At 38.4% G+C, this 24,513-nt stretch overlaps 1 protein-coding gene across 5 annotated transcripts in view; it reads left to right on the top strand.

The window, feature by feature from the left end:
* Positions 1–24,110, top strand: part of grp (serine/threonine-protein kinase grp) — a 120,262-nt gene extending 96,152 nt beyond the window's left edge. For all 5 annotated transcript variants that reach the window (XM_067153785.2, XM_067153782.2, XM_067153783.2 and 2 more), the window contains 3 exons: positions 3,979–4,244; positions 5,538–5,669; positions 21,984–24,110. In XM_067153785.2, the coding sequence (XP_067009886.2) occupies positions 3,979–4,244; positions 5,538–5,669; positions 21,984–22,202 (617 nt within the window). In that variant the 3' untranslated portion in view covers positions 22,203–24,110. The remainder of the gene's footprint in view (positions 1–3,978; positions 4,245–5,537; positions 5,670–21,983) is intronic.
* Positions 24,111–24,513: the final 403 nt, after the last annotated feature.

The raw sequence follows: 24,513 nt of genomic DNA, 5'->3' as shown, positions 1-24,513 counted from the left end.
TGTAGCGCTCACAATAGGTCGCAGAGGTATGCCTTCTTTATGGATTTTAGGAAGGCCATGCAATTTAGGAGTTATCGGGTCCGAGGATATCAGCTTCTTCTGTATTTCGGCTGGGATACTAGAATTTTTTACTAGTGTGTGGAGTTTGTTCTTAATGCAGTTGGTAGGGTTCCTTATTTTTCTGTATGTAGAATCGGTGAGTAATTGTTCTATTTTCCGAGTGTAGTCTGTGCGTGTCATTAACACCGTAGCATTGCCTTTATCTGCGGGCAGGATAGATTAACGATAAAGTATTTGCTTAGTTCACAAAAATGTATCTATATATATTTATAATACAATTCAATATAATTGAATACGTATTTATGATCTTGAAGATTTTTAGAACAGTTGACGTGAAAAAACAATAGTGAATAGAAAAATGGTAAAAAGCGCAATACCGGAAACAAATGAAAACGTGTATGCACAGTACGCTATTTCTTGAATATTAAAAAAATTGAGTTCGTGATTGAAGTAATCAAAGTTGGCGGACGCAAGGCACGAGTTTAAATTTGAAAGTGAGGGCCCAAAATGAAGGTGGATGGGTAGTTTTTTTAGAATAGTTCCCAGTTCAATGCGTAGATAAGGGACACTTATGAAAAGTAAACATCTGTTTGAGGTGGATAGGAGTAAAAGGGCATGAGAAAATATATCATTTTACTTAGTAAAGAGTGAAGATTTTATGAAATATAGTGAGGTATAAGATTTAAAAGAGTAAGAAATAGGAGGTGGGGGCAGAAGATAGTAGATATGCAAGAAAGGAGGAAAGGGGAGTGAGTCAGGTGGTTGAAGTAATTGGGGCAAAAGACATGGATAGGAACTATGTAAAGCGTGGAAAATTGTATTTGGGTTTAAAGAAAAAACTGGGGTTTTTTTAATGAAAATGAGAAAGTCGAAAAGAATATTTGGTTTTTCTGAAATGTTGTTAAAATTGGGATTGATGTATTGTTCAAGATGAATGAAACAATTTTCGGTTGAGGAAAAAAGAGGGCCATCATTTATTATTTAAATTATTTGTATGTCTTGTTTTATGTTAGTGAAAGTGTGTTTAGAATCATGTATATGCTGTCCTACAGCAGAGAATCTAGTGTATTTTAAAGCGTTAACATGTTCTAAATATCTAATATTAAAGTTATGTCCGGTTTGGCTTATGTGAGGAATTGCAGTAGTTGCATTTAAATCTGTTAACTCCTGATTTTGAAAAAAAACATTGAGATTTGGTGTCCGAGGTAGAGTTATGTAAGATATTAGATGAATAACGGAAGTGTTACAGGAGGGAGGATGGAAATTTGCAGGAAGTGGGTTTTGCTGCTGACAGGACCAGGAAAGGAGGGAATATCTCGAGATGGGTGGTGTTGAAGCTCTCTACTCTCACTATCCACATTTTCATACACTGCCATCTTCATGTATATAGGCTTTCTCCTATCGGTCCCAGTTCTTCTGCATCTCCATCTCTATCTTCTCAGCCTCCATCAAGCTCGCTTTTGTTTCCATGCTTCATGAGAAGGGCAGGCATTAACACTTACTGAGTTCTTCGGTGTTGAGATGCATACAGGTGGTGGTTTATTCAACCTCTGTTTCATGCCATTTCTTTGTAGTTTGTGTCAACAAGTAAACGCTGATCACTATGCATCAAACTGCAGTATCATTAACCAAGAGTGAAACTCCATATTTTCTCATGTAATTAACACACTTACTTTGCGAAAAGACTTCGGATGCGAAAATTATTCGAGGAATTCAGGTACGTTATTTAAAAAGTTACAATTCATTTACATTTAAAAGATTCGTTAAATATAATATAGGTTCATGCAATTGGTTCAACACATTTGTGGTTAAGCGTCATTTGGCATAAAATTCTGTGAGATTTTTTTCTGAAAAGTCAAATAGGGTATATCATGTAAGTTGGACACGTGGGTTTGAGGTACCGACACTGGAAAATATTCTTTCTGTTATGAAGCTGACAAGACAACCTGAAATAAGCATATACTAGTAAAAGTATCACAGAGCTCGATAGCTGCAGTCGCTTAAGTATGGCCAGTATCCAGTATTCGGGAGATAGTAGGTTCGAACCCCACTTTCGGCAGCCCTGAAGATGGTTTTCAGTTATTTCCCATTTTCACACCAGGCAAATCCTGGGGCTGTACCTTAATTAAAGCCACGGCCGCTTCCTTCCCACTGCTAGCCGTACCCGTCCCATCGTCGCCATAAGACCTATCTGTGTCGGTGCAACGTAAAGCAAGTCGCAAGAAAAAGTAAAAGTATAATTCGCCAGCCCCGTGGTCTAGGGGTAGCGTGCCTGCTTCTTACCCGGAGGTCCTGGATTTGATTCCCGGCCAGGTCTGGGATTTTTACCTAGACCTGAGGGCTGGTTCGGGAGCTACCTGACAGTGAGATGGCGGCCCCGGTCTAAAAAGCCAAGAATAACGGCCGAGAGGATTAGTCGTGCTGACCACACGACACCTCGTAAGCTGCAGGCCTTCTAGCTGAGCAGCCGTCGCTTGGTGGGCAAAGGCCCTTCAAGGGCTGTAGTGCCATGGGGGAAGAAAAGGAAAAAGTATAATTCATGTAATTACATAATAATGACGTACCAGCAAAAAAGAAAACTGTCTAACATGAGAAGGGGGGGACCTCTGTTATATTTCCCCAGACCGTTCATACCCAATCTCGTACAAGTGACATGTCCATTCGCCCCTTTTCTTGGATATGAACCTGGATCCCTCTCGGAAATTTTACTTGAGGTATTGTGTTTCGTGCAAGCTTTCTGCCACCACCTGTTACAGCAAGCATTGCAGTACATCATTCTTTTTCGCTTCCTGTTTCTCGTGCGATAACACTCAATGTCCTTTGTCAATTGTTCGACTTTGTGACATTTGGAAACTGATTGTTGTCTGATCTGTGGTTCCAATACGGGAGAGCAAATATTCCTTCACTTTATGCTTCTGAATCGCAAAGCGATGAAATTCCATTCCTTTTTGGTTGAAATTATTTGGCATTTGTGGCATAATGTTCTTCGTCAAAGAGAGAGAGTCCATTTCTCTTCATAAAATTAATTGTCAAGCCTCGGCTAACCTTCAAAGCCGAGACACTGTGCAGCAGCTATTTCTCGTCCTTTAAAAATACAGCATTTCGTGAGAAGCGGTATATCCAATGTTGCTTGACGAAATCATATATTTAAACAGTTTCTCTCATACTTTCAGAAACTTGCCCTGTTTTTTCCTTTGCGAAATGCCGTGAGAGACTTCCTGGTCACTTCTGTTACCGCGCTAGCGCATGTTGTTGCATTCAGACACTGAATACTTCCTGCCCTATTCCCGTTTGTTTCGGCGTAACTGATTGCTGCGAGTTTATGTGATGCAGTATTACTCAAGTTCTTGCTCACTTGGGACTAAAAAACCCTTTTGAGAGGACATAAAATGCTAGTCCTGCGCCTGAAACACTCTTTAAAAAAACCGTTTCTACCAGACTGGAATAGTCATGAATCACTTCTGGGTGGATTCTCTCTTAACTAGTGCAGTGGTATTTCCTAGCGGCTGATAACAGCACATTGCCTGGTTTTGAGATAGGAAGGTTGCTACCTGAGTAGTTGACTTTTTTAACGCATCCGGAGCTGCGTGATGGATGTCCAATACGTGAACATATCTTTTTCTCCACTTTGGATCCTAAAATATTGGGTTGCGTTAATTATGCAAGAAAATGCTGTATTTAATGCCTTTCTATTTGTGATTCTTTATGGTATTATTTTTGTTCCACTATTTTCATTTAATAAGACTTAGAAGCCTTAATATGATTGTCTTAGTATAACAGTCCTTCTGCTTACAAAATGTGGATTAGGAGGATCCTGTAATTTTAGAAACACATGTCATTTTGTGTGCTGATGTAAAATATTTGCTATTGTATGCTGTTTTAGTTTGAATGAAATTTTAATGAAATGTTAATTTTAAGGTGCAAGAAGTGGTGATGTGTGTTCGACACCAAATAGTAAGAGAATCTGCTCTGGTGGTGATCTGTCTCCACCATCTGGCATTTTAGACGGATGTGCTGTATCTCGCCTAAGTCACTCTCAGCCAGAGCCTCGTCTGGAGGAGCCCAAAATTCCATCTCAGTCTCAATTAGAAGAGTTCCCGTTCTGTTTCTCGCAGCCAGCCCATCTGGAAGATCTGTTGTTAAGCACGCAGTTGAACCCCACTCAGTCATCGACTAGTGGTCAGGTATGTTTTTCTCCATGGGTTTTCCTGTATCTTTCTATTTCCCTTAAAACTTCTCTTATGCTTATGCAAGCATGTTTCCTTAACTGCTCAGCAAACTACTCTAACAATGTTATTGGGTTGGGTTTACTCCCAATTAGGTATTGGGATATTTGAGCCCTACGAATACCTGGGCAGAGCCTGGCCAAATCTGCCCGTTTAATCTTGGATAGCCAGATCTCTACCCTCTGTGAGCTATTCACCTCAGCAAAACAATCCTGTTTGTTAGCAATCAGCTGGTGGGTTGGCAACTCTTTTACAGTACTGCTTTATTTGGAAGGGGTGGTTTCTACTGCATATACACCAACTGGGAAAATACAGAAACCATCTCTAGAAACTCTTTGCGAAAAGATTCTTGCTGTTTGGATCCTGTAATCGGGAACAAAACTATTTTTAAAAGTTTCAAAAAGACTGAGATCTCGAATGTTGTCAATGACAGTGAAGTTGTCATTTCGGATTACTACAACGCTGGTGGCAGGGAAGTTGATAGCACAAGGCAACAATAATTCGATTAAAAGCAGTGATTAGGTTTACTGTGTGATTAGCCTGCTACTGAACTGAATGGACATTAGGTTCTTTTTCTTTCTTTTGTATTAATATTGATTTATATGATAAATTTATGCCCAAACCGTATGCCTTTTCTCCCTATGGGATTATGAAGTGAGCTGAATCTTCATTGAGAGTTTTTACAACCGGATGCCTGACATCAGCTTCATCCGAGGAGTTCATGAGATGAAACAAATGGCCTAATATAAGAGTAAATTAAACTGATCATAGCTACAGTATATGTAGGCCTATGTCATGTGTTCACTATTTTTTTAAATTTAGTAATACTACCTTCCAACGAAGGTAGCTAGTAAGACTCTGAATACAATCCTAATCCTAATTTGTTAATTCAAAGAATAGTGTAAAATACTTGGCTGTACCCAGAAGTCACTGCATGAGATTTAGCGGCTATCGCATATTGTACCTTGCTTACTTTTTGCGGCTATAAAAGCATGGAAAAGGGGGGGGGGGGTCAGGTATGCTCGAAAATGCGGTAACTTACCACTGCTTAAGCTATTGTAAATCTCATATGTAATGAATACTATTAGTGTGGGAATTTAAAAATTCTTTGTCATTATAGGGACTAAGAAAACAGTGTTCTGAAAATCCATAACTTTTCTAGTTTTATATACTGTAGAACCTCAATGCATTAGCTGTCTCATATGTTAGGCTTGGTGGCATTTTAAAACAAATTTTTCTTTCTTTTTCCAGAATACCTATCAAAAGCTTGTGAGGAGAATGACCCGCTTTTTTGTTACCACAAACTGCGAAGATAGTATAACACATTTATGTGCTCTTCTTGATAAACATGGATATGCATGGAAAATAAATTCTACTCGAGTGGTGAGTATATATATTTTTCATTTAAAAAAAAATATATATGGCGTTTGTGTCGACAGTTCAGCTGCAGTGAGAATATGATAGAATGCCTTCTTAGTGCAGAGTTGTTTCAGGAGTTGGGCAAGGTTGTAATCTTTTATTCTTATTCATATTTTACATGGATCAGCATTTAATGGAAGGTATGAAATTGCAGAGAGCAATTCAGTTTGGATACATTAAAGTAAGTGGGATTTTTTCCTATGTCAAAGGCTTCTCATCGGTCTTCCATTCAGTGTTGTTGTAATTTTGAAAACTGGAATACAATGAAACTTCAATTTTATGATTTGATGATATCTGATTTTAAGTTTTCCTTGACCTTACGTCATAAAATGTATGTCGGTACTGTCCTTTGTCCTCTCTCCTTTCTGCCAGGTCTTCACAGCCCAAAGTTTGCAACATTTTTGTAACGATACTGTCTTGTCGGAAACACCCAGAAAAAATCGAACTGCTTTTCTTTGGATTTTTTTCCACTTCTTGAATCAAATACTCCTGGTGAGGGTTCCATACACTGGAACCATATTCTAGTTCGAGTCTTACTAGAGACTTACATGCCCTCTCCTTTACATCCTTACTACAACCCCTAAACACCCTCATAACCATGTACAGAGATATGTACCCTTTATTTACAATCCCCTTCGTCACTACCCCAAATAAGATCTTTCCTTATATTAACACCTAGATACTTACAATAATCCCCAAAAGGAATTTTCACCCCATCAATGCAGTAATTAAAACCGAGAGGACTTTTCCTATTTGTGAACCTCACAACCTGACTTTTAACCCTGTTTGTCATACCATTGCCTACTGTCCATCTCACAACATTGTTTGGAGGTCATGTTGCAGTTGCTCACAATCTTGTAACTTATTTATTACTCTGTGCAGATTAACATAATCTGCAAAAAGCCTTCTCTCTTATTCCACTTCTTTACATATATCGATATATATATATATATATATACATATAAGAAAACATAAATGAAATGGCGTATGGCTTTTAGTGCCGAGAGTGTCCGAGGACAAGTTCGGCTCGACAGGTGCAGATCTTCTATTTGACACCCATAAACGACCTGATGAGGATGAAATGAATTATGAAGACCAGCGAACCCGGAACCCCTTTGGCCAAAGGCCAGCACGCCAACCATCTAGCCAAGGAGTGGGACTAAGAAAACATAAAGGCCCAATAATCCTGCCTTGAGAAATTCCCCTCTTAAATATTACAGGGTCAGATAAAGCTTTGCCTACTTTAATTCTCTGAGATCTATTTTCTAGAAATATAGCCACCCATTCAGTCACTCATTTGTCTAGTCCAATTGCACTCATATTTGCCACGAGTCTCCCATGATCCACCCTATCAAATGTTTTAGACAGGTCATTCCCGATGCAGTCCATTTGATCTCCTGAATCCAAGATACCTGCCATATCTTGCTGGAATCCTACAATTTCAGCTTCAGTGGAATAACCAATATTACTGGAATATAGGAATTTGATTATTAACTTTTATTCGATGAAACTTCTTTTTAAATCGAAGTTTACAGGGGTATCGTGTTATTTAATTTAAGAAATTATTATCTTCGTGATAGTTTGAATGGGTAGCTATACAAAATACCGGAAAAGTTGCAGAAGTTACAACATATGTATTGCATGTCAGGTCTATGCTTTTTAGGAGAAGTAGGTTTGAAGTGTGATCTACGCGGTCGAAGTTTGAGGTCTTTACTCGTCAATGTACCCAACAAATAATTATTATTAATACAAATATGGAGACAACAAACGTGCAGTAATAATAATAGACTGTACCTCAATACCCCTAGATGGCCGTAGATACAGTAGCTTTTTTTTTTTTTTTTTTTTTTCCCCTTGACACTTCTGGCACTATCCTTCAGAACCTTTCTTCCACACAAACATTTGTATTGTTTTTTTAGGAATAGCCCATGTTTTCCCAAATATTAATACACTGACCATCAAGAGCTGTTATAGTTACGTCCCACATTCACGGTAATTGCCAAAGAATAATTCCTTAATTATTAAGTTGCATTACTTTTATCATCTAAATATTATCTGCCAGCAATAATTTTAATTTTAAAATATAAAAATATGTACAAAAAAATGGTTAAATCATTAACGGAACATTAGGTGTTATAAATTGCATTTAGTTCTTCATTTTTAGACTGTGTTTTGCTTTCACTCGCATTATATTTGTTGAGAAAGGGCAGCGCGTACTCAACATTTCTAGCTCAAGAAATAACCATATGTAGGCTCAGTTGGTTACTGTCCACTTTTATGCTTTTTCTGTATCAACAAAGAAAACGCCCTGCTGTGAATCTGTGTAACAAGGAAGTCAAAAGCAGAACCCATCATCCAGCTCGGAAAAATGAGTGAAACATGCCGGTACGCCTTTATTCTTCCGGTTTGGATTTCGTTTCTCATAAAGGTACGAAGAAAATGAAAATATTAGTGTATGTTTAATAGTATAGTTGTATTTTCGCGATTCCCGGCTCCATGGCTAAACTGTCAATGTGCTGGCCCATTGGGGCCCGGGTTCGATTCCAGCTCGGGGACTGGGTGCGTGTGGCGTATTCAGTATTAGAAATCATCCTAGGTAAGACCCTCCTCTTCAGACATGCAGGCCGCCTAATAGGCCGTGTACAAGACAAAGACCCGCACCTGGCCTCTCCGGAGGCTTGGAGTGATACAGCGGAGGGCTAACATTTTGTATTCTTGCTAATGCAATATCAGTGAATAGAGGTTTTAGGAACTTGGTTAGGATAATATCTCGAACAGTTTGCTGATATTCTTTGACCTCACACTGTTTCAGAACACATTCTGAAAGGGGAGAGGTAGCAGGTCATCGTGTTTTACGGTCTTAAATTTGAAGGACTTCCGAGAGTAGGGCACAGCAGCTTCAACAAACTCCTGCAGATGCTTCATCAGAGCAACAAAAGAAGTTTTTGGGTATCGAAGTCCTCCTCTGTCCTGATGCATAATCCGTTCCATTTAGTGGTGTCGAAGCTCTAGACAGTGAGATGTTGCTGACGCAAATGTCTCACACAATCTTCTCTTCAACAACACAAACCCAGATCAACTCAAAAACAATAGCTACTGTAGAAACGACAAAATAGTTCGCCATCAACCACAACTTTTTTGATGTGTTATTTAGTTTGAAATGTAGATGTGTTATTCAGACTTCATCAATGGTTTAAATATACCTACCAACTTTCCTGATTTATGCGGGAGACTCCCGATTTTCGACAATTTTTCCCGCCTCCCGATTATTCTAGTATTTCTCCCGATTTTAGCCTATTTTTCGGTGAACTGCAAATGTTTGTTTTCAAATCCCGCAATTTCAGCTTTTTTCACCAGTGGTCGGAAGTCCTTCGCTCATTGTCCACTTTCAAACGAAATATCTACGTTTATTAATGCAAGAAAAGTGTGCGAATGTGCGATGTTTATTAAAACCTTTATATCTCGTGCTATGTTCGTCTTCGTTCACATCAGTCTAATCGATTCAGTTCTCTTCGGTCAATTCCAGAGACTAGTCATCAGATATTGAGTCTTGCTTAGTAATTTAGTGACAGAATTTCAATGATAACGACAAGTGACTTTTCTAGAGATTTTAGGAGCCATTTGGAGACAATTCTGACTAATTTTATCTCAATATAAATAAAATAATAGTATTGTCTGTACATTGCTCAGAATTTAAAAATAATTATATTTTCGTACTGGTCGCGACCATAGTAACAAGGGGGAATGGACGTTTTAATTTTCCGTAATTTCGGTCTGTATGTATGTACACACGCTCGCCCATCACGAGAAAACGGCTGAAGAGAATTTAATGAAAATCTGTATATAACGTCGGGGAATAAGTCTCTACAATCTAGGCCATAAATAATTTCAATCACGCTGAGTGAAATGGTAGTTTAGGGGAAGGCCTAAAATTTTATTCTCAAATGTTTGTTATTAATGGCCCTGTTGATAAATACTACACAACTAGTTATATTAAATTTATTATCATTTATCACTTGTACATTTTTACCACACCCTCTATGATAAAAGAGATATTCATGAATTTGGAATCTTTGCCAAGTCTATATCAGCGCCGAGGTACGAGAAAATGGGTGAACAGAATTTTTTGTAAAGTCGGGGAATAAGGAACTAGGGGAGTTAGATTTCTCTCTTCTTTAGCATACCATTCCTCTGATACTACTGGTACATAACACACTGGATCATTATAGTATTCCAGCTATTCGATCCCTACTCTGAGGCAGTGATTGGAATGAGCAGTGTGCACACTTAAATGGAATAATTACACAGGAGTGTTCGTGGCTGTCTGCAGCCTGGTCATTCTAGCTCTGAAACTTTGAACTGTTAGATCGACACCATAGTACTTCAATCTCACTTAGTTTATAAAAGGAGTACATTTATTGTTCAACCTATTCAATACAATATTGCTATTTTCAATACAGACCAAAAATGAGAGTGATGATTTGTAACCATAGTACGTTTCGCTAAAAGTGAGAAAATGTGCTATTTTTCATTTTAACGAATATTTCATATGACAGCATTGCTTTTAATCGCACATTCATACTGGCATCGTTGTAATGACCTATGTTTACTTCAGTTGGGAAAACTATAAGGACAATCTTTCTGGGAAATCCGTAGCGAAGCACGGGTATATCAGCTAGTTATTTGCTCCAAATAGCATTGCGCTTTGCATAATCGCACTGGCGTTTGATGCAATAATATATTAATCTATGCATTTGCTAAGTAATTGCATGTAAGTGCATGACTGATTCACACATGTGGAGCATGAATTCATACTATTTTCGGTAGGCTTATGAGACCGATCATCTCACTCCTATACTTCCTGTGAGGGAATAGAGATGTGTAATTTTTAGCCTTGTAGCCTCGTATAGCAACAGTTGGGCTTTGAGAGAATAAGTGTTATAAATATATGATAGTACTGTATTGTGCAAGACATGTAGAATAAGCAGTTTTGACCAATTGTATCTCCTGATTATCGTATCAAAATCTCCTGATTTTTTGTTTTGTAAAGTTGTCAGGTATGGTTTAAATTAAGAATATAAATTGTGTCATATCAGTGTTAATATCATTATTGGTTATATGTATTCTTATGTCTTCCAATTGGAGCGTGGCTGAAGATGACCCAATATATATGGGGTCGAAACTAGTCCCAGTTTTATAAGACAGTATACAAACTAAGAGTATTGAATATGTAGACCCTTCCTACCCTTTGATAGTAGATATGAAGGCTGCTAAACGAAAGCCACAATATAAAAATGCTGCTTTTACTCACCAGAAACTACATGGCCACAGCGATTTTCCCTCCCAATACACTTCTTTTGTTTTGTTTCTGAAGGTCACCTTGCGCTGGCCCAACTACTTGCGTAGTTGGTTTGTGATTGCACAAGCGTGTGTATAATCGCGTTCTGAAGTGTAACCCTGCCGTGTAGGGACAATATAAATGATGCAAGTTGTGCGAATTTACAAAGCACAGTTTTTCAGCTGCTTGAAAATTATCTTGGCCAGGGTTATACAGTCTATGGTGGACAATTATTACAACAGCGTTGGACTCGCGAAACAATTACGGGAACAGAACACTGCCGCATGTGGAACAATAGGTTAAATAAGGGGTGAACCAAAAGATCTAAAGCAACATCAGGGAATTCTCAAATGGGGGGAGGGAAGTGAACCCAACATACAAGTACAGTCACCTCTCTCCGACATTTCAGCTTCATCTACTTCATCAGCTCCAAGTCAACGTCCTGCGATTTTACTGCCAAAAAGGGCACAGGCCAAGAATCACCATTTAGTTAGATGGCAAGAGAAAAGAGCATATTCACTTGAAGTTTCCACCATCCAATAAAGTCAATTTCCCCTCAAGAAGGTGCAAAATGTGCTTCAAAAATAAAATTATTAGTGGAACACACTATTTTTGTGGAAAGTGTTGTCTTCCATTCACCCAGAAAAGTGTGACATTACCTACCACACCTACAGAGATACTAGAGGACTTCATTAAGGTATGTGGAAAATTTTGTTTCCATATCTTGTTTAGTTTAGAACTTCCACAAGAGAAGAGAAGAAATACTAAGAACATTAAAATCGGTAGATGGTAACTGTACATTGTGTAAATTCCATACTGCATTAGATATTAAATACATTTCCAAACACATAAGTGTAGTCTCCTACTTGGAAAAGAAATTGTCCAGGGTTGACTGTTTCAGGTTTATACTGCTTTCTTGAAGTATAAACCTCGCCATTTCCCTCATTGCCTTCCATGTGTTCTGAGACACACTGGTTGAACTTTCCATAAACTTATAAGGTTTTTCAAGGCAGAAGCTTTCCTCACTGCAGGATGGTCTTGGGAATTCTCTTCCTCCACTTTTTCAATCTCCTCATCTCCTGCCTGAATTTTTTCAGATCTCATCGATGGTATGTTCTTCGCAAGTGTTTACCATATCATCAATGGCAGTGAAGTCATTGAAACTACTAGTAATCTTCCATCTTCTCCTGTATAGTTTTCCAGCACCCTGGCTCATCACCAACTTCCATAACAATGCTGTTTGTACCACCACTGAATCCCATTTGAGGCAATGAAAAGCATTGTGTCCAAAAGAGATGCTTTGTAGGTGGGTTTACCTGCTTCCGTGCATAGCAGCATACGGCGCACAACTGATTTTTGGTGGCTCTGCTTCAATACCTTGACGATTCCTTGGTCCATAGGCTGTATTAACAATGTAGTATTCGGTGGAAAAAATTCTACTTTGATGTTCCTTAAATGGAGCCACTCCTTGGGATGTGCATGACATTGGTCCATTAGACACCACAATCTTCCTCTTCCAGCTCCCCATTTTGGCATGTAATGCCTTCATATACTCTTCAAACAGGAACGTGGCTTCCTAGACTTCCCCCATCATCAGTAGAGGTAGTTTCCCAGTTCTTTCCATGTTAGCACTACCCAGTACCATAACTCGTCTATTAAATACACACGAAAGAACGTTCTAATATTTCCACCATAAGAAATTTAAATTAGCATTCCTGGCCTGGGTGAGGGTTTGGTCAACCTTAATTTCATGACGCTAGCGTGTCGGCCTACAGCTGCAGCGAGCGTCAGTCACGAATGAAGGGGTGTTTTGACACAAACAAAAAGACGGCAGGATCATTTAATAGGCCATATACTTAGACACGATGGGTTATTGAAGAAAATAATAGACGAGGATCAAGATTAGAGTACGTGACGCAAATATTAGATGTCACAAAATGTGACTCCTACGAACTGAAATGAAGAATGGAGAGCTGTTGTCCACCAGCCTCACAGCTGTTGACAAGAGAAAGAGAAGTTAAATGTGCAACGGCGTACATAAATTAGGCCTACTGCACTTACGCATAGTGGTTTGCGGGACAAAAGAAAGCTAGACATTTTACAAATGATGAAAATTTAAAGTTTATTGAGAATGTGGATGCTAATCCACATATGAAACCTGTGCAAGTAGCCCAGATGTTGGACATTCCTATGATAACTTTAAACATAATTGTAAGCGACGTGTATAGTTCAAGTCTCTAAAAACGTTTTTCCGTGATGTTTTGTTTTGTTGGTGTTCTTAAATGTATTTCATTATTTTATTTCATTAATTATAATTGTAAACACTTGTTTCTTTGTTTTCATCATAATTATTTCTACATTCAAACCTAACTTTAAATTAAACAGCGCAATTGTTTTTCATATTTTAGCACATTGCCTCTTTACGACTTTTTTTTCGCTTTCTACAAAAACTTCCTAACCAGTTTTGACTGTATTCACCTCACTAATAATGGACTCGGAAAATATTATCGATTTAGTTCAAAAATTTAATTTCCTCTACAACTAGACCCTTAAGTATTATTGCAACAACCTAAGAGACAATGCCCGGAAGGAAAGGGAATGAAAAATCAAACAGGTTAAGAATATTAATTTCCGTGTTAGATTAGGCCTATGCTTTTTTTTTTTATGCCATTTGTTCGGGGCGTCGACCTAGGAAGATCTTTTACCCCTACTTGCACCCTATGTGAGGAACCTGCGCGTATTATGTAAATGTCAGTAGTGTAACGTGTTGAATGTGAGGAAAGGAACATTAAGGAAGGCACAAACACCCATACCCCAGCCAGAGATATTAATCTCCCGGCCGGGAATCGAACCCGGGGCCGCCGGGTGACAGACGGACATGTTGCCCCCTACACCGGACAGGCCTATACTTATTTCACAACTATTGTTGACCTTATTTCAGAATCATATATGTTGTAGTCTATATTCAGTACGGTATGTCAGTACGATAATTGACATGGCAGCATTTATGGTGAACAATTTGTAAGTGGCATTATCTGTGTTTGCCGTACATGTGTTCCTAACGAACAGTAATGCATAAGAAGCTGCTTTGTTGTGGAGAAGTATATTTTACGGTTTTTAGTTAATGTTGAAGCCACCTTCGATTAATGACTTCACCCTGTTGCAGCACGCAACTTACTGCCTTCAAGTTTTATCAAACCATTCATTGCGTGCTTTGTTTCCCACGTAGAATCCAGTTTGATTTTATTCCGCTAGATGTGAACAGTGGAGTAGAAATTTCTACTGGTGGATTCAACAGTACAATTTACAAACTACTTCATATAGATCCATATTGATACAGTTTAAAATAAGAAACAGTGTTAGGTTCAGTGGTCCACCCAATCAATACACCTCACTTCAGAAGTGAAAAGTATTTAATATAAAAATATATTAAACATATGCTGGAACATGTTTTGTCTCATTTGAGACTTCATCAGCCATAACTTCTCATAGTAGATTACAAAGCATATTGTTGCTGTCTAGTAATTGGAGAAAAATGGAAGAACCCATGTCCTTTAAGAGCTATTTGAGAGTACACTAAAGATATTTGTCTTTAGTTATTCTCAACAGTTCATAAAGGACATGAGTTCTTCGGTTTTTAAATTAGACAGTAACAATGAGCATTGTTTTCTGTTACGAGACATTATGGCTAGCATGTCTTATTTCAAGAAAAGTTTTAAATTTAAACATTGAAGATTTTTTTTTTTGCAAGTAGTGAGGATGGCTTTGTGTAAATGTGTGCATTTTATCTTTAGTGAATTCTCAAATAATCATTTTGACCGCTGCCGCTTACTGACATATATCTAGCATCCAGGATCTGAGAAACATACGAATGTTCAATAATTAAATTCACAACAACATAGTAACCGTAGAGGTAGACTATCCATGAATTTATTGCTGCTAAATCAAGTACGTTGTAAAATACATGTACAGGCCACCTTCGACGTCCAGGTCTAGTGGTGTATTTACACGCCATTTGATCAGCTACATCCACACCCTACTTTGTTCCAGTTTAAATTCAGTAATACTAGGGAGCTTCTTGTTATCTTCACCCACTTGAACGCTCGGGTGTAGGGTGCTTAGCAAAAGCACATTCTTGTTCACTTTTCCTTCATATACTGTGAGAGTAGTGTGATCTTCCTTCTGAAATACGAGTCTCGTACAGATTCATACGTAGTGCTTTGATTGTCTCCGGGGTTTCCTTCCTCACTTGATTGATTGATCCAACAATACTAGTTTTCTTCTCTTTCAGTCTCTCAGTCCAACTTTACAGATGTAAAGAAGTTATCAGTGGTCACGTTATGTCCTTTCATGAGGTATGGGTTCATAAGTTTCATGACAACAGTTTCAGGCAGTGACTCATTGGCAGGTCACATTTCGTCTTTCCCAAGGTAAGGAAACCCATTGCACACATACTTAAAATGAACGTCTACCAGTAGCCAGAATTTTATGCCAAATTTATCTGGCTTGTTGGCCATTTACTGCATGAACCTACACAGAGGTTTGCTTGGGAAAAGTTGTTCATCAGTTTGTTCCTCGTTTATAGCACGCATAACAATTCTCAATAAATCTATTCCAAATAGCAGACGCCAAAGCAAATTTATCAGTCTGCAAACGAGCGGATCTAGTTTTACGGAGATCAAAGAGCAAATACCTCAGAATTTCTTTGAACCTGTTCCTTGCCATAGTGTTAGTGAAAACGGGGGGGGCATAAGGAAGACCACATATGATCTATGTCTAGACTAATAAGTTTATAAGCTCCTCGGGCGTATAACAAAGCAATAAAAGCATCCAATTCTACTAAAGAAATAGACCTGTTATTATCCATTGTCTCTCTACGAGCTCCAGTCTCTGTGCACATCTTTATATGCTTCAACATGGATGCATCAATGAACAGACCCCAGGCACTAACCTTGCTATTAGTCTCTACGTTACACGTAGCGTGAGAAGTAGGCCCTGCTGCCTCTTTCAGTACATTCTCAGCAGCCATCCTTCCATGGGGGTTCCCACTACTGTTGATAACAGTCCAAATTGTTGTTCCATCCTCACCACATAACTGATCCCCTGTTGCAGATGAAGACTTTACCAGTTCACGACCTCTCCCCCTTCGTCCCCTTCCTCTTCGAACAGATGGCCCGCTGCTAAGAGACCATCCTCTGCTGCAAGATTGATCACGGCTGGTTGAAGGAGTAACTGTGTCTATTGCAGGCACAAAGTCCACGGTTTGCATATTTTCATTAGCCAAATCAGTATCACACCACGAACTTACTACGCTGATGTAGCAGGGGAAGAGGTGATACTCCCGGGTGGCGGATAGAGGTGTCCTAACCGGCTTGCCGGCGGACCTGAGGGAAATAGAATACCTCTCGTGGACCAAACACAAAACATCCCTGTGGGGGGGGGGGGGGGGCGCAGAGGAGGAATACATCCACGGTATCCCCTGCCTGCCGTAGGAGGCGACTAAAAGGGGCGACCAAGGGATGATCCTATTAGAACCATGAGACTACTTGTAATTAGTACCATCACGCAGGGAACACCATAGGTCGCATTTACTTGCGCGTAGTACCACTATGTTAGGTACGTGATTAGTCGCGACAGTGTGTGAATCAGGAGGTGGGTCCTACAGTACGTGTGATTCGTACCCCGATATTAGCGACATGGTTCTGCCTTACCTATGCTCAGTTCCCACTCTGTGAGGAATTCGACGGGATAGTACGAGTCCCTGTGGTTAGTCCATTTCTGTAAGGAGCGCCATAGGTTTGCTTTGCCTGAAATAGCGCCGCAATGTACGAAACACCATGGCTCTGTGTTACATGTGCGCATTGCACTACCTGCGAATAGTACCATAATGTGTGGCATACCATGAGTCTCCGCTACTTTTGATTAGTACCGCAACATTACACATAGCATGGTTCTACTTTTCTAGCGATAAATACCATTATGAGGGGCCGATGACTTGGACTTTGGACCCATTTCAACTATAAGCTTAATCGATTCAGCATCGTGCTATGGCAGCAGTCCCTTGGTCAGTAATACTATTGTTTTGTGCCAGCTTCTGTGCATGTGAGGCACTGTGGGTTATTTCCACTGATCGTTTTAAATTCATATCCATCCATTCATTCTTCGTCCTCGCGCTTTGAATTCTGGTCAGTGGAGGGTTTTGGACTTAAGTTTTCATTTCATTTCGTCTCATTTCGTACCATTAGGGGCCGATGACCTCGATGTTAGACCCCTTTAAACAACAAACATCAATCACTGTCTGACATATTACCACACTGATGAGGTATAAAATCCTCATCGTCACTTACTACGTCTATATCTAATAATGTATCTTCGTCACCTGATTCGTCTTCTAGTTTTTCAAGTTCTGCTAATAACTGAACAGGAGTAAGTTTTTGCCGCCGAGCCATTATTACCCACTATACTGCACAAGGGACAGGCACTAACTCGTCCACTCCCAACCACTGCTAGAGCCATACTATTTAGTTGCATCATACGCCCCTATAGCGCCACTTGTAAATATATCACAGGAAGTAAGCAGCGAGCAGAATAGAGCTTTCCGTATCAAGGAAGTGAAGTGGTCAAATTGATCGCTTATGGCCTTCCTGGGTATAACGGACAATATCGGTCTTCCCTTATCTGCGGATGTAATTTTTGGCGTGAAAGCACATAACCCTAAAAGATGAGTCACCAAAGCACAGCCTCGTGCATAAAATGGTACGAGCATGGAAATGCCTTGAAATTCGCTAACGGTCAAATTGACCGCTCTGGCCGTTCTAGTGTTAAAGGATATGGGTTCTTCCATTTTTTCAATTACTAGACAGCAACATTGTATTTTGTAATCTACTATGAGATGTTATGGCTAATGAAGTCTCAAATAAGACTAAACATGTTCTAGGATATGTTTAATATGTTTTTATATTAGTTTTCTCTTGTAAACTGAGGTGTATTGATTGGGTTGACCACTGAACCTAACATTGTTTCTTATTTTATGATGGGGTCAATTCAATTCCACAAGGTGAGAGTGAGCATCTGGTGTTTGTGTTGTCATAGCACGATGTCGTATGGCCTTGGCAATCCCGGACGGGTTCCGTTACACCAGAGACCCACCAAAAGCGCGCAAACGGTCTAACACAGGGTGCAGCTTGCACGAAGACCGGAGGGTTCTAACCATGACCTGCATTGAGTAGGCGTTTTATATCTTAGGGGGCTCTAAAATCTTCCCTGTTTAACCGGGAAATATATAGCAGATTTTAAATGGGAAAATATACATACAGTGAAACCTCATTTAGATGTTTTTGCAAGAAACAAGGGAAAATAATGTGTTAAGAAAATGTACTAATGAACATACTGCGGGGATATGGAAATGCTAGATATTTTTTCCAACATGAGGGCATTTTACATTGTGTATCCATGGGTACAGTGAAAACTATAGGCTTATCTACTATTTCTAAAGATGTGAGGGAAGTATTTAAAAGGTGTGAAAAATATGAGAGAATATATATGAAAACCTTTTCTGCTAGGTATTATAACAAGTACTGGTACACCGAAAGGTGCGAAAAGCACCAGACAACAAATATGAAAACATTCGTACACGGGCAACAAAGTTATCAAAGGATTATTGCGGATCACACTCTTTCTAAAACAAATGTTAGTAGAAGCTTTTTATTTCGGAGCAGTGCGTTACTAAACATGATTTTCTGGTCACACTGTTAGACAATGAATTGGAGATTACATTGAATAATTTTGGCCTCCAGTTTGAATTTAGTAAAATTTTACCAACTTGAGTGATAAGAGTTGAAACTCGAAGGAGCGAGTGACGGTTGCGCGTGTGTATGTACGGCAGAATACGGTGCTCAATCAGTATCATGCATTTTACTCACCATGTTTGCAGTTTATGCTTGAAAATGTTTCTCATGCGCTGCCAAACATAATCGGCATCTCCTAATGAAGTTTTCGGTTACTCTACCAACTTCTTCAGCACTGATGGATGCAATTGCAGCTCGTATATTTTCTTTAAGTTTAGTGTGTGTGTGTGTGTGGGGGGGGGGGGAGGGGTTCGCATAAACTACATTTAACATCCCCCACAAATAAAAATCACATGCCGTTAAATCTGGCCTACGAGGGGGCCACAGATTTTTACTTATGATCCTCGTACCAAACACGCTTCAGTAAGGATATTCCTTAACAACATTTACGTCTTTATTGTTTACTGAACCTGTACGTTTGAATCTCTTGGCCAGTTGTTTTATTGTCCGGTTGATAGGAGTGGGTCTCCCTGGAAATTTCGCTTGAAACTTTTGTTTTGTCCTAGCGCACGATTTTCTGCACTTAATGTAAGAATTGTGCAGATGTTCACGTAAGAAATATTTCACATACATTGCAGCACTATACACAATCACAATAAAATGCTATACAATACGACATACAGTACACAGTAGCTTCATTGAACATCCTACTATCTCGGAGCTCGGCTTCCAACAACTACAAGAAGTGCCGGTAACCGCGCGCACCAGTGGCCGGTTGAGACCTGGCGGCGGCGGCCATGGTCGAGCAAGAAAGTCCTTGCCAAGCATAAATAAAGACCCTATATAACGGTGTGTTAAAAGATCTGTTAAACACCAGGCAACAAAAATATGTAAAACATTTGCACTGGGGCACATAAAAATATCAGCATATTATTGCAGATCACTCTCTTCCTAAACCAAATGGTTAGCTGAAGCCTTATATTTCAGACCATTGGCTTATTAAACATTTTCTGGTCTCACTGTTCAACCATGAATTATTTGGAGTTTGAATTTGGCCATGTGCAAGAGAATGACTTTGACCTCCATCTTGAGTAAGACAATACTTTGTTCGAATCAAGTCAAAACATGAAGGTGCAAGTTTCAACAAAAGCACAACCGCTGAAAAATACATATGCCTGTCCACTTCGTGGATTTTAATTTCAATATTTTACTGATACGTAAGAGATTTCATTACTTTCAGTATCCATAACTAGGCTCCCACTAGACAAATATGCACATTCTAAGTCAACCTTATGCAATTATAGCTGTTCAGTGTACTCATGTCATGTTGTGCAGTCGAGATCTTCCCGTCCTTGTATGTTATTGCTCCTTTACAGGCACTAAAAGGAGTTCGGACTTTCTTTATCTGCATGAAGAGGTTCTGGGTGTGGCCCTTCTTTTGAGTCCTCTTCTAATTGGTGGCACTGCTGACTCCAACAAATTTCCTTGTCTTTCCTTGCAGCTCATTGAAAATCTGCATTCATCTGTCTAATGAGATCTCTATTACCATTAGTAAGCAATAATTGCATAAATTTGTGACTCGGTAAGTTTGAAAATTTCAAATAGATGTAATACTTCATTAATCAAGACTTCAAATTTATAATGTGCTAAGCGAGAAAACATCTTAATGAGGAATGCACAGAGTTTTCACTGTGTGTGTTGTGCGCGTACACAAACTGTAAACTTCTGTCACAACTTTTAAAAATAAATACAGAGGCACGTGTCACTGAAATAGCAGTGCTATCGCACCCTGTTTAGATCAGGTCAAGTAACAACGTTAAAGTCGAGTAGCAATATTTAAGATGATGCGCTCCACAGGTGCGTTTATATATATCTCTCATCTCAGCGTGTGGACCTAAGAAAAAAGTCCCCGAGTTGCCATGTGGTGCCTCACAAATCTCCTAAGCATCAGACAATCCTTGTTAAATCATTTGAACATTCAAGCTTTTTTAAATTCTGATTGGTCACACTCACGGAACACTAGTCTTCCGTTTCGTTTATCGTATTGTATCTATTCAGACACAAGCTTGGACTGTCACAGTGCTTTCTCAGAATATTATTATGGACTCCAGCTACCAAAATTGTTAGTCCCTAAACCTTCGTGGTTGCTACATACATGCATACATGGCTTACACAAAGATCAAACCTGTATCTTATTTGCCAATATAAGACATTACCAATGAAATTAATAATTAAAAATTCCTATTCTAATTTCTATCATTAATGGCATTGAGGTTAAAGGTTTGCTTCCTCTGCTGTTACAAATGTAAAAATTTCCTTGAACTTTAATTATTTTACATTTTTCTCGAAAACTTGAGAATTTTAAGCCCCACTGTAAGGAATCATCAATCAGTCATATGAGTTGTTGGTTGGAATATATTACGATTGGTCACCAGAATGATTTGTAATGTTCGCAACATTACTGGCATTCCTGTTGAATGTGCAGAATTGTAAATAATTGTTGCATGTGAGAGGTTCATATCCTAATTTCTCACCTTTCTTAATTGGTTAAAAGCTGTTTCCTCCCTACGAAAACTGATGAGGTGTCTCCTCGGAAATTGAGTTAATATTAAGAAAAGGCTGTAGACTAGGTAAAACATACAAAATGCAAAAGTCTTAAGTTTTGTGCCACAGTGAAATTCATTGGTCCAGCAGGATCCTATTTGTTTCATGCTTTTTAACTCCAGAAAATCCATATACTTTTCGTAAAGGCATTTGAGCTATGTGTAACAAATACAAATAGGGAAGATTATCTTTGCTAGTATATACATGCTATCCAGCAGAAATGTTCACCATTGTGCAACCTTAATGGATGTACGGCATCAGACCTTGTATCATTGTAATATTCACAGAGTGAATCTGCCATCAATTTCTGCATTAATGTAGAACAATCTTGAACCATCTTGGAGGCAGGAAGCCACATCCCTTCCCCAGCAGGGTTATTTATAATTAATTGGATGATCCAATGAGATATTTTAAGAGGTCACTTTTAGGCTTGTGTTTAAAATACTTTTCCATCCTGTATTAACCAGATCATTTATAGGCTAAGTTACAGGCCTATTTTCTTAACTTAGTTTGGTTCATACAATTGTAACAACTTTTAACCTGTTTTAGGTCACAATAACATCTGTAGATAAACGCAAGGCGCACTTGGTCTTCAAGTCAAACATTCTGGACATGGATGGCAAGACCCTATTGGATTTCCGCCTGTCAAAAGGTTGTGGTTTGGAGTTCAAACGTCGTTTCGTGAAACTCAAGAAGAGCTTGGTTGATATCGTGCTGAAGGGTCCCATCAGCTGGCCTATTGCCATTGCTACAAACTCTGTTCCATGATTGTGTCGTTCATTTCATAAGACTTAAGAGGAAATGTGTACAAAATGTTTTGCATGCTTAATGCAGTAAGAAAGTAGTCATATTGAAATGTAGTGAAGGGCCTATTATTGGTCATTATTTTTACATTGTAACAGACTGAGAGTTAAAACCTTGATATTTTTAAGGGGTGTATGCTAGGAGACCATAAATTTGCTAATTTGAATGTTGGTTACAGCTGCAGGTGTTCAATACAATTGGGATATAAAGTGTGCTCTGCTCTTTCTGTATAAAATTGACAGGTTTTCTTTCAGTGTGCAGGTTAAAAATTGACAATATTTAAGAAATATGTTCCTCTTCCTGAATATTTCAACTGCTAGAGATTGTTTGGACCAAGAGGCTTGTTCAGGTGTGGGGAGGTCATTTTTTATGTAAGTAATTTTACTATCGGTCTCTACAGCAAGTTTCAAGTTAGCAAATAAATTGCTGTAATTTTCTCTTGTGACATTCCTGGCTTAATCTGTTTTTGTTTTGATTCGAATGAATAGCCTGTTGTTTGACTCAAAGTTCAGCATTATTTCGATTGATTCTGTTACATTAGTTTTGATGTATATACCCTTTACTCTGAAGACCTTAAACCTGTCATGTAAGAACATGAATAGAAAATGGGGTGTATTTTTAGTTTTTAATTTGGATTCAGTCTGAACGTATCCCAGCATTCACTGTTATTTTTCTTGTAGATACACTACTCTCTTACTAAAAGACATTTCTGTTTCAGTGCCAAACTGGTTAGTTATGTAATGCTGAATTTTTCACAGTACTGTAAAAATTATGTATATATATTTCTTGCTTTTAAAAAATGATGCATTCCCGAGCCATTACAAGTAAGGTTTGGATTTTATTGTGATGTAATTAAGAGCTAATCAAATAATCAAGACTTTTGTTTTGCCTCCATATTTGAATAGATATTTCATATTTTTTATTAATGACGACATTGTATATTGTTTAGTCTCTTCTCTTCTTGATGAAATGTACAAGATAGTTAATTTTTATAAGACTGATGAAGGGTTGCACAAGGATGATTTTGTGGACTCTCCTGTTTTGTTGCAGGGTTAATTTATAATTGGGATAGGTAGTTTAGGATGAGATGATCAAGACTGGATGTACAGTAGAGAGACTTCAAACAGCTTTGACAAGTAATTACAGATCAGTAACTGGTGTTGAGATAATAGAGAAAAATGCCTTCCTACAATGTTTTGTATCTTGTTTTTTATATTATGCCAGTTTCTTATGAATTTCTATTATATTTTCAGTGGATTTGTACTAGTGCCTGGTACTGTAGATAGAAATAAATATTTGATGTAATTTTGTGCTTTGGATGTAGTACATATAATACAACTAATATAAAATGACTATGTTGGATGTATATCATGAATAAGTTCCTGATTTTTATTTTGTTAGTGAAGAATTAAGCAGATTTCTGAATAGTGTTGTCTTACGTGAAGCTTATTGTCTCTAGCCATTTGCTCATAAGTAAGCAGGAGAAATTATGTTGTGTTTGGCTTTGAAGTGCTCCTGACATTTTTTTCTTGCTGTAAATAAAGATTTTGATTTTATAGAGTTTTGTCTTACGTTATGCATCTTTTAAATCACTGTAACCAATAATTCCTCATTAATTGAATTGCTGTGTAGGTTTGGTATTGAGTGGAAAGATATTGTTTTTATTTACAGGCTTGTTCTAGGAGGAGAGACTTCCAAAATGTGTACATTCATTCCTTTCCAATGTATTTTTTAAAATTATTGACATAAACAAGAATCATATTGTATATTTTGTATATTAGCAAGATTTATAAGTAAATTTTCTATCTATTTAGACAGTATTTTTATAAAGTGTGAAAATGTAAGTAGTTTTGCAATGAAATAAACTTGTTTTGACTATCCTTTTTCTTTAATATGCAAGCACATATGCCCTCCCTTCACTTGTCAGTTTGGACAGTGCGGTTGCACAAATCAACACCCCACTGGGTTTAGTGTATAACTTCATAATTTATTAGCTGATTGTAAGAGATGCATAGCTATAGAAGTCTTTGTTCCAGTTTCATTATTGATCTCAGTCTTTGGCTATTTTACCACTATTCTTCAGATCAGAAAAGTTTTGAGTCTGCCATTCTCTTCCTCAGATCTTGTTCAGTTTGTCTCAATTTCCTGGATTTACCTCAGTCTTTCATTTCTAACTTCCATCATCAACTTGGAGATCCTGGTTCCTATTCTTTTTACATACCCTACCACCACAGCCTCGATCTTTCTACTCTCCCTCCCACTCCGCATACACCTA

This window comes from Anabrus simplex, chromosome 9 (assembly GCF_040414725.1).
Source record: "Anabrus simplex isolate iqAnaSimp1 chromosome 9, ASM4041472v1, whole genome shotgun sequence".
NCBI lineage: Eukaryota > Metazoa > Arthropoda > Insecta > Orthoptera > Tettigoniidae > Anabrus > Anabrus simplex.
Note: the sequence above shows the minus strand (reverse complement) of the source record. Positions and strands in the feature narration are given on the sequence as shown.